This window comes from Coenobita brevimanus, chromosome 89, assembly GCF_032717465.1.
Source record: "Coenobita brevimanus isolate Jiangsu-jjx chromosome 89, ASM3271746v2, whole genome shotgun sequence".
NCBI classification, from domain to species: Eukaryota; Metazoa; Arthropoda; class Malacostraca; order Decapoda; family Coenobitidae; genus Coenobita; species Coenobita brevimanus.
The window spans coordinates 32,278,126-32,292,582 of record NC_137042.1 but is presented as its reverse complement, the minus strand read 5'-3'; the positions used below and the strand labels follow the sequence as shown (position 1 = coordinate 32,292,582).

General features: G+C 39.8%; 1 protein-coding gene across 1 annotated transcript; it reads right to left on the bottom strand.

Moving 5' to 3' along the window:
- Nucleotides 1-2,511: 2,511 nt before the first annotated feature.
- On the bottom strand, nucleotides 2,512-13,210 carry LOC145411436 (protein prune homolog 2-like). The gene is made up of 6 exons (XM_080281476.1): nucleotides 13,062-13,210; nucleotides 12,230-12,335; nucleotides 10,012-10,124; nucleotides 6,931-7,029; nucleotides 4,876-4,915; nucleotides 2,512-3,408 (listed from the first exon to the last, which is right to left on the bottom strand). Exons 1-5 carry the CDS (start codon nucleotides 13,208-13,210, stop codon nucleotides 4,876-4,878), a joined length of 507 nt encoding a protein of 168 aa, XP_080137602.1. The 3' UTR covers nucleotides 2,512-3,408.
- Nucleotides 13,211-14,457: the final 1,247 nt, after the last annotated feature.

The following is a 14,457-nucleotide window of genomic DNA, read 5'->3' as shown; positions in this document are numbered from 1 at the left end:
TTGAAATCACCCTTCTCTTGCAGTCCACCATCCTCCTTTTGAGGGACAGGGAGGGAGTTGAAGGACATTTGTATAGCCAAACAGTCTAGCCATTTGACTGTATGAATGCCACCACATGAAGGTATCCCTCTCCAGCACCAGCACTTCCTCCTGACCAATAATTTTTTATATAAAGGATGTTGGTATTCTTTTGTACGTTACATATATAAACTAAGTCCATATTGAGATAAATACTATAATGTAAAAGTGAATAGTAAAGCTGATAGCCAAAGTACATCAATATGGGGGAGGTATTGGTAAAATTATTACACAATACCTACATCTGAAAAAGTTTTTTTTGGGGGGATATACAACATTTTTCACCCAATTTGTACCCTTGGAAGAGAGTCAAAGGCCTGTATTCTCACTGGCTAGGAAAGTCCCCTGGCTCTTTTTCCTTAGCAGTAGAGGTACCAATTATAGCTCTTGGCTCATATAAAATGTGAACTCAGTGGACTGAAGTTACTGTATGTTTCTTCTGCAGTTCACCATCCTTTCTTTGGAAGGATAGAGAAGGAGCAGAGGGATGTTTGTGTAACCTGGCAGTGGAGTCACCCAGTCATATGGGTGCCACCATGTGAAGACATCCCACTCCAGTACCACCTTATCCTTGCTGGATGATTTCAGCATATAGTGCATTAACAGACCCATGTATGTTACTTAGGCAATCCACAGGGATATTAAGACAATTATCTTACAGAAGAATAGCAAAGTACAGTATGCAAAGTGAATTGCCAAGGCAGAAGTGCTAGAAGCATCTTACACCAACTCAGCAGCTTCTTGAAATATGGCTTTACAGTAATTCTTATATTTCATTAAGTCATGCCACATGAAGAAGGTAGAAAGCTTCTGAAGGTGACCTTAATTCTTTGACCTTAAGTTGGCCCAGATTTTTTTCATTTTGCAGCTTACTTCACATAGTTCAGTGCCAGAAAAGACAGTGCTATTATCTCTACATCCTTTCTGTTGCACTTTGTGATTAGCAGCATAATCAGTTGTTAATCTCTTGTTATAATTCATATTTTTCAAGATGAAGAGATGGCAATTTTAGGTCAAATTAGTCTAAATAAAGTACAAAATAGGATCATAAACCTGGGAGTCTCAAGGCATATTACATCACATCTTAGTACAGGTTTCCTAAGTTAAGCACTTGTTGCCATGAATGAATATTCTGGTCAATTTTAAGTGCTCCATATCAATTGTTCTTCTGAAATTTGTTTTGCATATTACCCCCTAACATTCTATTGTATGTTATTTATAGCATTAATAGCAACACACATAGCTTCAGTAACATACAAGGAGATGTTGAGATATAATGCACAGAAGAAAACATTAAGGAAGAGATGTTACAAAGCTAGTATTGCCCTTTATGTATACGATAATCCCTTGATTATGCAAACATCCATTATCCAAACACTCCATTATCCGGACACTATAATCTAGCTGTTTCGAACCATTATTCATACATTTTTCCATTTTATCCTGATAAAATGCTTGCATCTGGGTTGAAATTATGGCCGCGCGAACATTTTCATCTGGCTGGGCCGTGTTTTAAATGTTTTTTCGTCACTGCATGGTATGGCCCTGCAGTGGTGATTGCTTGTCTGTGGTTGATGGGTCTGTTTGACCATGGTAATTGCTTGGCTGTGGTTTACAGGTCTGTTTGACCACACAGAGTAATGTTAAACAACAGGAACATGTGTTGTACGATATACTGTTGTGGCCATTTACAATGGCTTTCAAAGTTAGGTTATGTACAGAGGGGGGCCAAGGGAGAAGTCCATTATCCGAATGGATCCACTTTCCAAACATGCTTTTGGCTCTATTATGTCGGATTATCGAGGGATTACTGTACTTGTAAAATACACTCACTATAGCCTGGTTACTCTAACCTGACAAAGATTCCTAACATCTTCCAGCTCAGCTGGTGGCCAAGTGTAGTCAGATCAAAGGATGGATTTGACAGGTAACCAAAGTCAGCTCGTTCCTTCCACATAACTAAGGCCCATCATAAGGCTCATCATATTCAGCACTGTATTCCAGTTGTGGGAGTGACCTCTTTCTGTCAGATGAAAATACACTGACTACAGAAGTGCCAGAGGACTAGAACAGTAACTTTTTAGTTAATTTGTGCTTGATCTTCAATCTTCCATCCACTCTTGATCTCTCTCTGTACAGCACACCATTGTCTACAGTACCCCACACCAGCCAATTTATCCATAGAACTTTACCTTCTTAGCCTCCTTTGTTGACTCATGGAAAGTCAGTGTGAACTATGTAAATAAATATGAACATAAGTATGAATCTGCTGTGTGATACAGGTCACCATTTTATCAGTAGAAAGAACATTACCATTGCCAGTTAGAGGGGACTGTTAAATGGTGTGACTCTATGAACAAGATGGCTGGCATAGAGTGTAGCAATTGCATTTTGATAATAATAACAAAAGAACATTTTAATGACAGCTCTGAAGCATTCATTTAATACTCATTACAAATAGCCGGTATAGCATGAGCAGAAGTTTGCCAACAATCCTCTACCAGCTTTGTGTCTTGCCTTTTATATTTCTCCACTCCTCTCCTAATGAAAGAGGGTGTCCTTCCTTCCCATATTCATTAGTTTTGTGCATCATACTACTATCACATAAAAATATGGGTAGTTCGTATATGGTAGCACCTTCAGTTGCCACAACTGAGAGAGAAGTGATGGTGAACTCTAGCTCATTTCTGTACATGACACTCTGCACATGAAACTGTTGTCTTATCAAGGACTGCCATTGTCATTTTATGTTGAGACACTAAATGTCCAGAAGTTCTTTTGGCTAACTGATGAAGGTGCAAACTTTATTTTATGTTATTTTATGTTGATGGAGAAAATATCAAAAGGTTCTCTTAATTAATTAACGTTTTCTCCTTCCTTGAACATGAAATGGTGTATGGCCATTATATGGATGCAAGATCATGTATGGTACAAACAAAATGAAAAACATCTGGGTTAGAACAAGTAGATCCGTTTCCACTCAAGCCCAGCTGTCTTTCCCCTTTTTTGAATGTGATTTTGTGTCCAGAAAATAGTTGTACGAAAACACTTTGTACACGAATTTGTGTCCCAAGCAAGGAAAAGTTTAAAGATAATGCTAGCATTATTACAGTTTCCATTTAGTGAACTACATGAATATGGATGTACTTTGTATTTAAATTCATTTTTTTCTTTTAATGAATACTGCTGTAGACAATAGTTTTTGGAGATAAATTCTTTCTGTAAATCTGGTGATGAAATGAGAGGTCTTGGGAGTGATGTTCAGCAGGAGTAGAGATAAGTTACAGTGCAGGAAGACCTACCACAATCCCCATTACACCATATCATTGTCTGAAAAGAAAAAAAAAAATTCTATAAGCTGTACACAGGAAGTTTTGATTGCTGTAAATGTAGTCTTCCGTATCATCAGTTTCTGAGTCACAGTTCACTTCAGAAAAGCAGAATCATATTGCTTTACATCTTCATTTCGTTTTTATGTTTTTCATAAGGAAAATGTTTTGTTCCTCTCAGTTTGTTCTTGATGTTCATTCTTCTTACTAACATTCGTTGCCACACCCTCATGACTTTAATGCTAGGCAGACTGGCTCGAAACCTACTTTTCATGGATGGATATGTGGTGTGTTCCTGAATGTGAGGCCCGGGGGAGGCTGGGAATTGATTGAGGTGTTGAGAGGAAGGATGGAAGTGGAATGTGTTGGTGTAATGATGAAGATGGGTGGATTGGGGTTCTCTGGGTGTGCTGGGAGGGTGGAGTATAGCAGGTGGGTAGAGAAGGTGGGAATTGTGAATGCTGTGTTAGAACTGCAAGAGGCAGACCAAAAAAGACCTGGGACAAGGTCACAGAGTGTGATTTCAAGGATACTGGACTGAATAGGGAGGCTGCCAGAGATCAAGCAACATGGAGAGCCTCCATTAGGTGACCCAGGCCAATGCATGCAAGCATGTTGGAGTCTTTATAAATGATACAATATGATTGCCTCAGCCTGGTATCTCAAAACACCTTTTTGACATTTCTGTTTTGGCTCTAAGATTATTTTACAGTCCAAAAAGTATAAATAGAAGAGTCATGCAGACTGGATTATACAGAAATGAGAATGTTGGGATGGATTATTAGGGTCTCAGTGATTGACAAAACTGTAAAAGTGTGCTGCAAGAGAGATTATTTGGCATAAGAAATATCAGAGAAATGATGCAGGCTGTTATCCTGAGATGGTTTAGGCATACTGAGAAGAGGGAGGAGTTTGACTGGCTGAGGAGAGTCACAGGCATGATGTGGAGGGAAGAGTGTCCAGAGGCATACTAAGGAAGATGTGGGGGAAGGTGCTGCATGAAGAGTGCCATCAGGTGACAGGACCTACAGATTCTGTAATGCAGTTCTTTCATCTTAACGTGACCCTGATTTTGCCTTTTGTATCTTCGTACAGCTCAGAGGCAGAAAATGTCAGTTCTGTAGATATACCACCTTTCCATAGCACAGCTTCATCACTGGCATCACACTGTACTGTTATCTTTTTATGACTCAGCATTCATGATAGTTATGGCTGTTGTAGACCAAATTAAAGTGTAAAGAGTATATCATGGTCACACATCTTTAAATGTAAACATCAACAGATACAGACACCCACAAAGTCTGCCTGAAGAGAATTGTGTAAAGGAGTCACTTGGATTGCACTGTAAGTTAAATTCCTTATCCATTTTTTTTAATGAAAGGAAAAGGAACCAAAAGCTATGAGCCCATGAATCTTTTCCCTTTAATTAAAAAAAAAAAAAAATGAAGACCCAAAGTCAAGTTCTTACCTATGTTTTAGGTAGCAAGCTTTCCCGTATCTCATCATATCTGCAACGGTGTAAAAGATGGTATAACATATTTTGATATTATTTTATGGACCTCTCAAAGTGGGTGCAAAGCCCCTATGCCCCTAATGGGATGAAAATGAACTGGGTGATATTTAGTTGGAAAGAGGATAAGGAAAGTGTCCATTCTTTCTCGCCTCTGAGTGGCAGCATGTGAGCAGTAAACCCCAGTCATCCCTCAGATGTAAACCATTATGGACAACATCTCACAGAAGTAAGTTAACCCACTACACCACCAGGCATCAATTTGGTTTTGTAGTTATCACCCATACAGACAGCTTCGTGGGCTACATGAAACATTCAGCTTGTCACTCAGTTTAGTCACGGGAAAGTAGAACTACATCAAGTGAGTGGATGATGGGTGATCCTGTCTACCACAGAAGATATGATATTAGAACTAGAAATACAATAACTAGCAATAGAGGCCTGTTTCCAGAACTGGATGTGAATTATTATAGTAATACAACAATCCCAGTATATTATCAAAACATTTCCGCAAGTCACTTTCACCATATCCCTCCCTCAACTCCCTCACCCCATTTCCCCCTCTGCTTCACTCACCCCATCCCTCCCTCACCCATTTTCCACCCCTCTGCTTCTCTCACCTCATCCACCCTTTCCTCCCTGTCACCAACATCTCTCATCCACTAAGCTTGCAGCCAATGAGAGGTGCTGAAACTCATGACACTCACTGTTCACACACACACACACACACACACACACACACACACACACACTAGAGTGACTGACATGCTACAGGAGAGAGACAGCTGGGTGGAGTCTGTGTATCTAGATTTAGAGAAAGTCTTTGACAGGGTACCCCACAAGCAACTAATGTGGAAATTGGAGCACATAGGAGGACTGAACGGAAACATCCTGGAGTGGATGAAAGACTTCTTGAGAGACAGACAAATGAGGACAGTAATAAAGGACAAGATGTCCGGATGGAGGGAAGTAACAAGTGGAGTCCCACAGGGCTCAGTGTTAGCACCACTAATGTTCCTGATTTACATAAATGATATGATAGATGGACAAGTCTGTTTCCTGAAGATGTAAAGATCTTGAAGAGAGTAGAAGTCGAGGAAGACTGTAAAATGCTGCAGGAAGACCTGAATAGGATCCAAAATTGGGGTCAGAGATGGGAAATGAAATTCAACGCAAAAAAATGTAAAATATTGGAAATGGGTAAGAGTGCCAAGAGGCTATCACTGAATTACATGATGGGCAATGAACCAATCAAAAAAGTGAGAGAAGAGAAAGATTTGGGAGTGCTGGTCCAGGATAGTTTGTCACCGGAAAAACACATTAATAAGATAGTTAGAGATACGTACAGTCTCTTGACTACCATACGAGTGGCATTCCATTACAAGGATGAGGAAATGATGAAAAAATTGATAGTGGCCATGATCTGCCACAGGTTGGAATATGTGGCAGTAGTGTGGTCCCCACACAAGAAGAAAGATATAAATAAGATCGAGAGAATACAAAGGACAGGAACCAAGATGGTCCCCAGCCTGGCAGATCTGTCTTACGGACAGAGGCTACAAAAGTTGGACCTGCCTTCCCTAGAAGAAAGGAGAGAGAGAGAGGCGACATGATTACAGTGTTCAGGGCCATGATGGGACTAGATAAAATTGATAAAAATGATCTGTTTGTATGGGATAGGAGAGTAACAAGAGGACATGGAATGAAACTGAAAAAGCCAAGTTGTGTGAAGGATATCAAGAAATATAGTTTTCCATATACAGTAGATGCATAGACATGTGGAACAGCCTGGACAAAAAGATCGTCCAGTCTAAAAACTTAAATGAGTTCAAAACAAAATTTGACTTAATAAGAAAAAGAGACAGGACCCCAGGAGCATAGCTCATTTCCTGTATATCACAACTAGGTAAATACACACACACACACACACACACACACACACACACACACAAGAGAGAGAGAGAGACAGAGACAGACAGACAGACAGAGCAACATTACTAGAAGTCAACTTACTGTTTGACACGATCTGGGATGCAAACTTGGTCCATAGGTATAAGGCTGGAGAGTTCCTTCAAGCTATTTACAAACCTTAACTTGCGGGCAAACTTTGCACTGAAAAAAAGAAAAAGAAAGAAATACAAAAGTAGAGCGAGAGATATAATGTATAGTTTTGGAGTAAGTACAGAGTATGCCAAAAGTCTATCTGTCTATCACCAGATGCCTTAATCTAGTAAGGGGTGGCCACACATGAACTGCCTGCATGCCACCCTGTCCTTTACTATATGGCTGCCCTGTCTCCAACTTGGGTGATCCTCTCTCATATGCTTCACCCCATCCCACCATCTCATCCTTGATCTCCACCTCTGCTGCCAAAAGTAGTGGAGGAATGTCTGTTAAGTCGGGGACATAATATCAAAAACTTATTTAGTGGGAAGAAAAATGAGAACAATTATAAGAAAAGTGTTCTCAGAGGAAGAGTGTGACTAGTAGTGTCACAAGGTTCAGTTTTTGCTATTGTTGTGTTTTTAATGTATGTAAATTATATGCAAGAAGACTTAAGCGGTTGTATGAATATGTTTGCAAGTGATGCAAAAATTATGAAGTGCATCTAGAATGGTGACAGTTGTTAGGAGATGCAAAACGATTTGGATAAGTTGTACACAGTTGGAGCCAGACTTGAAAAAAAAAAAAAAAGTCTTACAAATGGGACTACCGGTACATGGGAAGAGAGAAGATCAGCAAAGCAAGGGAAGAAAAAGATCTAGGAGGGACCATACAGGATAATCTATCACCAGAGAAGTATATAAATAAGATCACTGGAGAAGCATATAGATTGATGGCCAATATAAGAGTGGCTTTCAACTATCTTGATGAAGAAATGTTGAGAGAAATAATTATGTCCATGATAAGACCAAAGTTAGAATGTGCAGCAGTGATATGGTCACCACATTTGAAGAAGCATGTAAGAAACCTGGAAAAGGTTCAGAGCATGGGGACTAGGATGCTACCAAGTTTGAGAGAATTGTCTTATGAAGAGAGACTGAAAAGGCTGAAGTTACCATTGCCCAAGGAAGGAAGAGAGAGAAGAAATTTGATTATGCTGTTTAAAGGAGTTAGAAAACTGGAAAAGGTGGCTAGAGAATATCTGTTTGTGGATAATGACTGAAGCATAATGAGACATGAATATCAACTGAAGAAGAGTAGATGCTTAATTGATATGAAAAAAATTTAGTTTCTCAGGTATAAGCACCGTACATACATTTGGAACAATTTGGAAGAGGAGGTGGTGCAAGTAAAGAATATCTGTGTTTAAAAGTAGACTGGGTAAATTAAGATATGGAAACAGGACAACACAAGCTTAGCTCAAATCCTGTATCCTACACCTAGGTAAATATAACTAGATAAATACACACACACACACACACACACACACACACACACACACACACACACACACACACACACACACACAGTTTTTGCTCTGGGCTCTCATATCCCCCCCTCCCCTGAAAATCAATCACATCCACATTGGAGTGTGTGCCCCCAAGATTGAGAACCACTGGTCTAGGATACATGCAGACTATGAGCTAGTAATCTTTTCAAGGCTTGGGATGTCTTTTTCAGTTTACTCTTGTCATCCCCTAACAATTATGTTCAGCCCAGGATAGATTCTTCAAACTGGAGGGGTTAAGTTTAGCTTAAATAAATCCCATGTGTGTGAAAGTCCCATCATAAGTTAGATAAAATCATCTGGAATCTTCAAAAATAAGTTTAAAAAGTGGGCCAGATTCATGGGATTATGAGTTAGAAGTAGAAAAATAGCACTCATTTCAAACCAGAGCAATTTCTGTCTGTCTGTAGCAAGATGCCTTAATCTTGTAAGGGGTGGCAACAAACAAATTGCCTCCATGTTGCCCTGTCCTCTGGCATTTGGCTACCCTCCACCCTACTCACACACCCGCTCTCTCGTATATTTTTGCACTTCATTTCTTCCTCTCATCCTCGGTCTCCAGCTGCCCCAGTCCCCATTTCACTGCACTCACATACATTCTTTTAGTCAATCTCTTATTCCCTGTCCTCTTCATATGGCCAAATCATCTGATAGTATTTCTCTTAAAACTTTAAGTCACATCCATGTCAACACCACAACGCTTCTTCACTTCATTACTTGCTTGTGTGTCTCTCCACATAACTTCATGTGCTCCCCCCAAGTACAGGCTGATTCACTACCACTGACTCACTCCTGACTTGTGTCCTTCCAATAGGGTCTTAGCTTCACTTACAGAACAGTGTATTAACAAATTATGGCTGACCATTTGAAGGAAAGGTATTAATTCATAATTGACTTAGTAATGATTCAACTGTAACAACTTTAGAGTAAGGGTCATAGGTAAATGAGGACTATAGATTTTTCTTTGTAATCTAACCCCATATTTTTGTCCTTTTGCCATTTATTTCACATAGCTTAGTGGCAGAATGAAACAATGCTATACATCCTTAACATGGCAAGCATAATATTCTAGTGCTAATCTGTTGTTGTAACTAAGCATTCAAAATGGAGAAATGGTAATTTTTGACCAAGTTAAAGTGAAATATTTTGGCTCCCCATAATCACATGGGATACAGTATGAACTCATCCAGAAACTGCAAGATACCTACAAATATATGGCTCACTCCAAAATAGCCTCTGCTATTGTAATTTGACTATGTGATTGCCTAAGACATTTTGTAGTGCCCCAGAGCATCATCAGATGTTAAAATCTACTTGTTTGATGTGTATTTTGAGGTGCTTAACCCCTACAATTTGATGGCATATGTATTAAATATGTTTATGCTGTCTTTGGATGATTTTATCCACCATAGGATAACACTTTCAAACTGCCTTCATTAACCCCATCACTACCACAAAACATTCTGAAAAGTTGTCTAAATCATCTATTGATTGCAAGCAAACCATAAAAGATGTCACCATTATGAAAAAGATAACAGCACTACCAAACCCACAAATAATGAACCTACCAATATGGAGGACCAGCTGTATGACAGAGAAGCACAGACTCTTTTGTGATGAACACTGATTACTGAAGAACTGACCTGACAAAAGGCCGTGTCATGACAACAACAGTTTTGACCCAGAAAGTGGGATGAACCAGGTACAGCCCCTGCAGGTTTTTGCGCAGGCGACGGTCAATCATCTGGTAACACCTCTGGCAACAACAATAACAAGAATGATAATAATAATAATAAAAATAATTATAATAATAATAATAATAATAATGAAAATGATGATAATAATAATAATAATAATACTGATAATAATAATAGTAATAATAATAATATTTTAATAATAATCATCATTGAAGTCTGTGACGAGATGCTTAAGTGGTCACAAACAAATCGCCTCCATTTCATCCTGTTCTCTACCATCAAGCTTCCCTCTCTCCAACTCACACCCTCACACATGTAACTCTCCACTTCGTCCCACCATCTCATCCCAGTTTCCCTTTTCTCCTCTCCCTCTCCAACTCACACACACTCACCTAGTCAGTCTCTCATTCTCCTTTTTTTCTTAACATGGCCACACCATTTCCAGATACTTATAATGCTTTCCAGCACATCCAAATCAACATGACAATGCTACTTAAAGTCAACAGTAGTCTCTCTCTCTCTCTTATGCCACATATTTCTCTCAAATATATCACTTCCACTCCTCTCACACTTGACTTGTTTCCTCAGACTATTAAAAGGCATTGATATACTGTATTGTAGAGGTTAATAATTTATCTGTGTCTATCTAGGTATCTGCAACTAAATGCCTTGGTCCCAGAATGGGCTGCTACTGTTTAATCATCCACATGTCACTGTATCCTCCCCCATCAGCCTGCCCTCTCTCCAGTTCACACCACTGTTATTCAAAGAAACTTGGTTTGTTGTACAGTCTGTAACTTCTTCACCTATAAACAGTTAGCTATAATTGATAAGAGTCATGTGCACTGTCAGTAGAATATTGCTCACCCTTGTGGAATGGATGTGGAGAGGTTGCACTAAAACAACTAGTCAAAGTTCAGAACAATGCTGTTGGAATTATTAATAACCCTGATATTATAAATAAACTGCCTCTCCTACATGTAAGAAGGAATGTTGCATCCCATGCATTATTTTACAGGAACTTTTATGGCAAATGCTCAGATGAAGTTGCATCCATTGTGCCACCTCTCAATGCCTTCCGTCATGCTACACAGGCATCTGGTAGCGCACATGACTGGAATGTCACACTGCCATGTTGTAGAACTTCTGCCTATCAGAATTCATCCATTTCCTGAACTGCATGTCTCTGGAACTCGCTTCCCTGGAGTTGTTTCCCCCCAGACTTCAACCTACAGCCGTTCAAGTCCAACTGTTACAGATATTTTATGAATGGAGGACACCAGTAGTCTGGCGTATGGATTGTTTTTTTTGGTTATTTACTTGTTTTTCCTTCCTCTGTTCTTTAGTTAAATCTATCTATCTATCTATCTATAGCCTGACGCCCTAATCCCGCAAAGGGTGGCCGTAGACAAAACGCCTCCAAGTCACTCTGTCACCCACCATTTGACTACCCTCCCCCCAACTCACCCCCCCTCCCTCATATACCTCTTAACTCCAGCCCTCCACCTCATCCTCGGTCTACACCTCCCTCTCCCTCCCTCCACCTCACCTACATACATCCTCTTAGTCAGTCTTTCATTCTCCATTCTCTCCACATGTCCAAACCACCTCAGTCTATTTCTCCTAATCTTCTCAACCACATCCACATCCACCCCACAACGTTCCTTCACTTCTTCATTCGTCAACCTGTCCCACCATGTCACTCCACATGCTCCTCTCAAGTAATTCATTTCCACTGCTCCCACTCTTGACTTGTTCCCCTCTTGCAAGGTCCACGCCTCGCTTCCATACATCAGGGTAGGGATCACAATACTATCATGCAGTGACTTCTTAACTTCCATACTCACCTCCCTATTTCTCATCACTGCTTTCAGTGAACCAACAACCTTCCTTCCCTGCTGTACCCTTTCACGCACTTCATCCCCCAAAGTTCCATCCTTACTCAAGACACTACCCAAGTAATTGAATATATATATATATATATATATATATATATACCTCTCCAGTCCTTCCTTCCATCTCATCCTCAGCCTCCTCCATCCCCTTCCACCTCACCTACACTCTGCTAGTCAGTGTCTCTTCTCCATTCCCACCAAATGGCCAGACCTTCTCAAGGTATTTCTCATAATACTTTCCATCACATGATACATTGCATAATAATTACCTTAAGCCATGCAAAGGAAGGCATGTTGCCTCGTGTTGTGGCCCCGTGTAGATAGATTAGTATGTAGTCCTCTGCAATTAACTGGTCTAGTGTTGTCAGCACATACCTGTACAAGTAATATATAAGTTTCATATACCTTTGTGCCATTAATGTATTAGGTGGTCCATCTATTGTGCTCTCCAGTCTTGTCTGTTGCAGGAAGGACTGTCTACTAATGTGAGGAACAAAGTCATTTTGGCTGCCTCATGAAATTATTAATTAACTGTACAGTCAGTGAACATAATAGAATAAACAGTAAAAGGCATGAAAAAGGCTATGGGAAGTAGAAAATGATGCAGGGTATGCACTATACTATTTTTACTATAACATGGCTCAGATTTTTGTCCCTTAAGTGACTTATATCATGTTGCTAGTGGGAGAAAAAGACAATACTACACCTGAACATCCTTTTCATAGCATATCTTTATAGGTGACATCATATTCTAGTGTTAATTTATTGTTACAACTCATCATTAATGATGTTGACATGGTAGTTTTAGGCCAAGTTAGAGTAAAAAGGATATAGTATTGCTGACTGAGCTGTCCCAGCAACACATGAACTTTGGTTGCATAATACATGGATCACCCTTGATAAGTTTCACTTATATATTTTATTAAGACTTTATACAAGTTTCATATACTGTACTTGTATTTCCATTGTGTAAGTTAGCAGTACCAGTCATATAAAAGTAGCTGATACTTTATTTATATTTCCATATAAATCAATGTTCCAGCATTAGGCCTACATTATTATAAAATACAGTAATTTCATTCAAGCTGGAAGAAAACTTACATGAAGAGGTTGTCCATGACATAATCATAGTCTTTGCGTGACCTGTCAGGGAGGAAGCAGGCAGAAAAGACGATGATGGCCTCATTAGCCCCTGGATAGTAACCCCCGTGGCTCAACACTTTCTTGTACGGCTCAATCACCTGCAACATTATCATCATCATCATCATCATCATCATCATCATCATCATCATCCCAACCTCTTTTCCCATACAAGGGTTGGGTGAGGTAGGGTTTAAGAGAGCAATAAAAAACACTAATAAACTAGAGGGAGAACTATCTAATTTCTGCCTAGTTAACTAGGCTGCACTCTCATTCACTCACCATTCATGCTCCTGGGATTCTGACTCCACCTTGCAGTTACAATCCTTACAGTGAGAGTGATGGCCTTGGGAGAGGGGGGGAGAACCAACACATCATCCATTTTGGGATGAGATACTCTAGAAAATATGAGTATGAAACGTATTGAAGACGAGGAAAATTTATATAATTAATGCTGAACGTAAGAATGCTAAAGATAGCGACATACAGTTAACAAATTAGAAAATTGCCAAATTTCGCAACATTAAAAGCAGTGTTTTGGTGATGAGACTTACGGCAGTGTCTGAGGGGCAGGACTTCCATCGGATGGCATGGATTTCTAATTTTGAGCATCCTGTAAGTTTTTTAAAATTTGCCTCCACTTGCTGTGACAGATAATGATGCATTCTAGAAGATGTGGCAGCACATACAAGAGAGTTTGCTGTATATGCACAATATATTGTATATATATATAGAGAGAGAGAGAGAGAGAGAGAGAGAGAGAGAGAGAGAGAGAGAGAGAGAGAGAGAGAGAGAGAGAGAGAGAGAGAGAGGAAGTGAGGAGTGTGTGCTGCAGCACAAGCTATTGATTTGTGATATGGTGTTTAAAGAACAAGTGATGAAAAAGAGGACTTATGTACCTAGGAGGAAAATATGGAAGCTGGAAAATCAAGTAGTAAGGGATGTCTTCTATAGCGAGATGAGGAGAGTGGTGGCTGAACAAGGAGTCGTAGACCGAGGCGTTAATGAACAGTACAGAGCCCTTAAGAACAATCTCTTGAGAGTTACTGATGTAATGTGTGGTTGGACAAGAGGACCACCAAGACATAAAGTAGCTTGGTGGTGGGATGAGGGTGTAGAAGCTGCAATTAAGATGAAAAGACTTTTCTGGGAATGGAAGAAGGATGGTAGCAAGGAGGAATACTTGGCTGCCAAGCGTAGGGCTAGAAGAGAGGTATACAGGGTGAAGTCTGAGTCACAGAGACTTTTTCTTGATAACCTAAACCAAGGGTCTATCATTAATTTTAGTATTTGCCCCAAGTAACTGTACTCCTTGACTACTTCAAGAATTTCTTCTGGTATACTGATGATGCTCTTT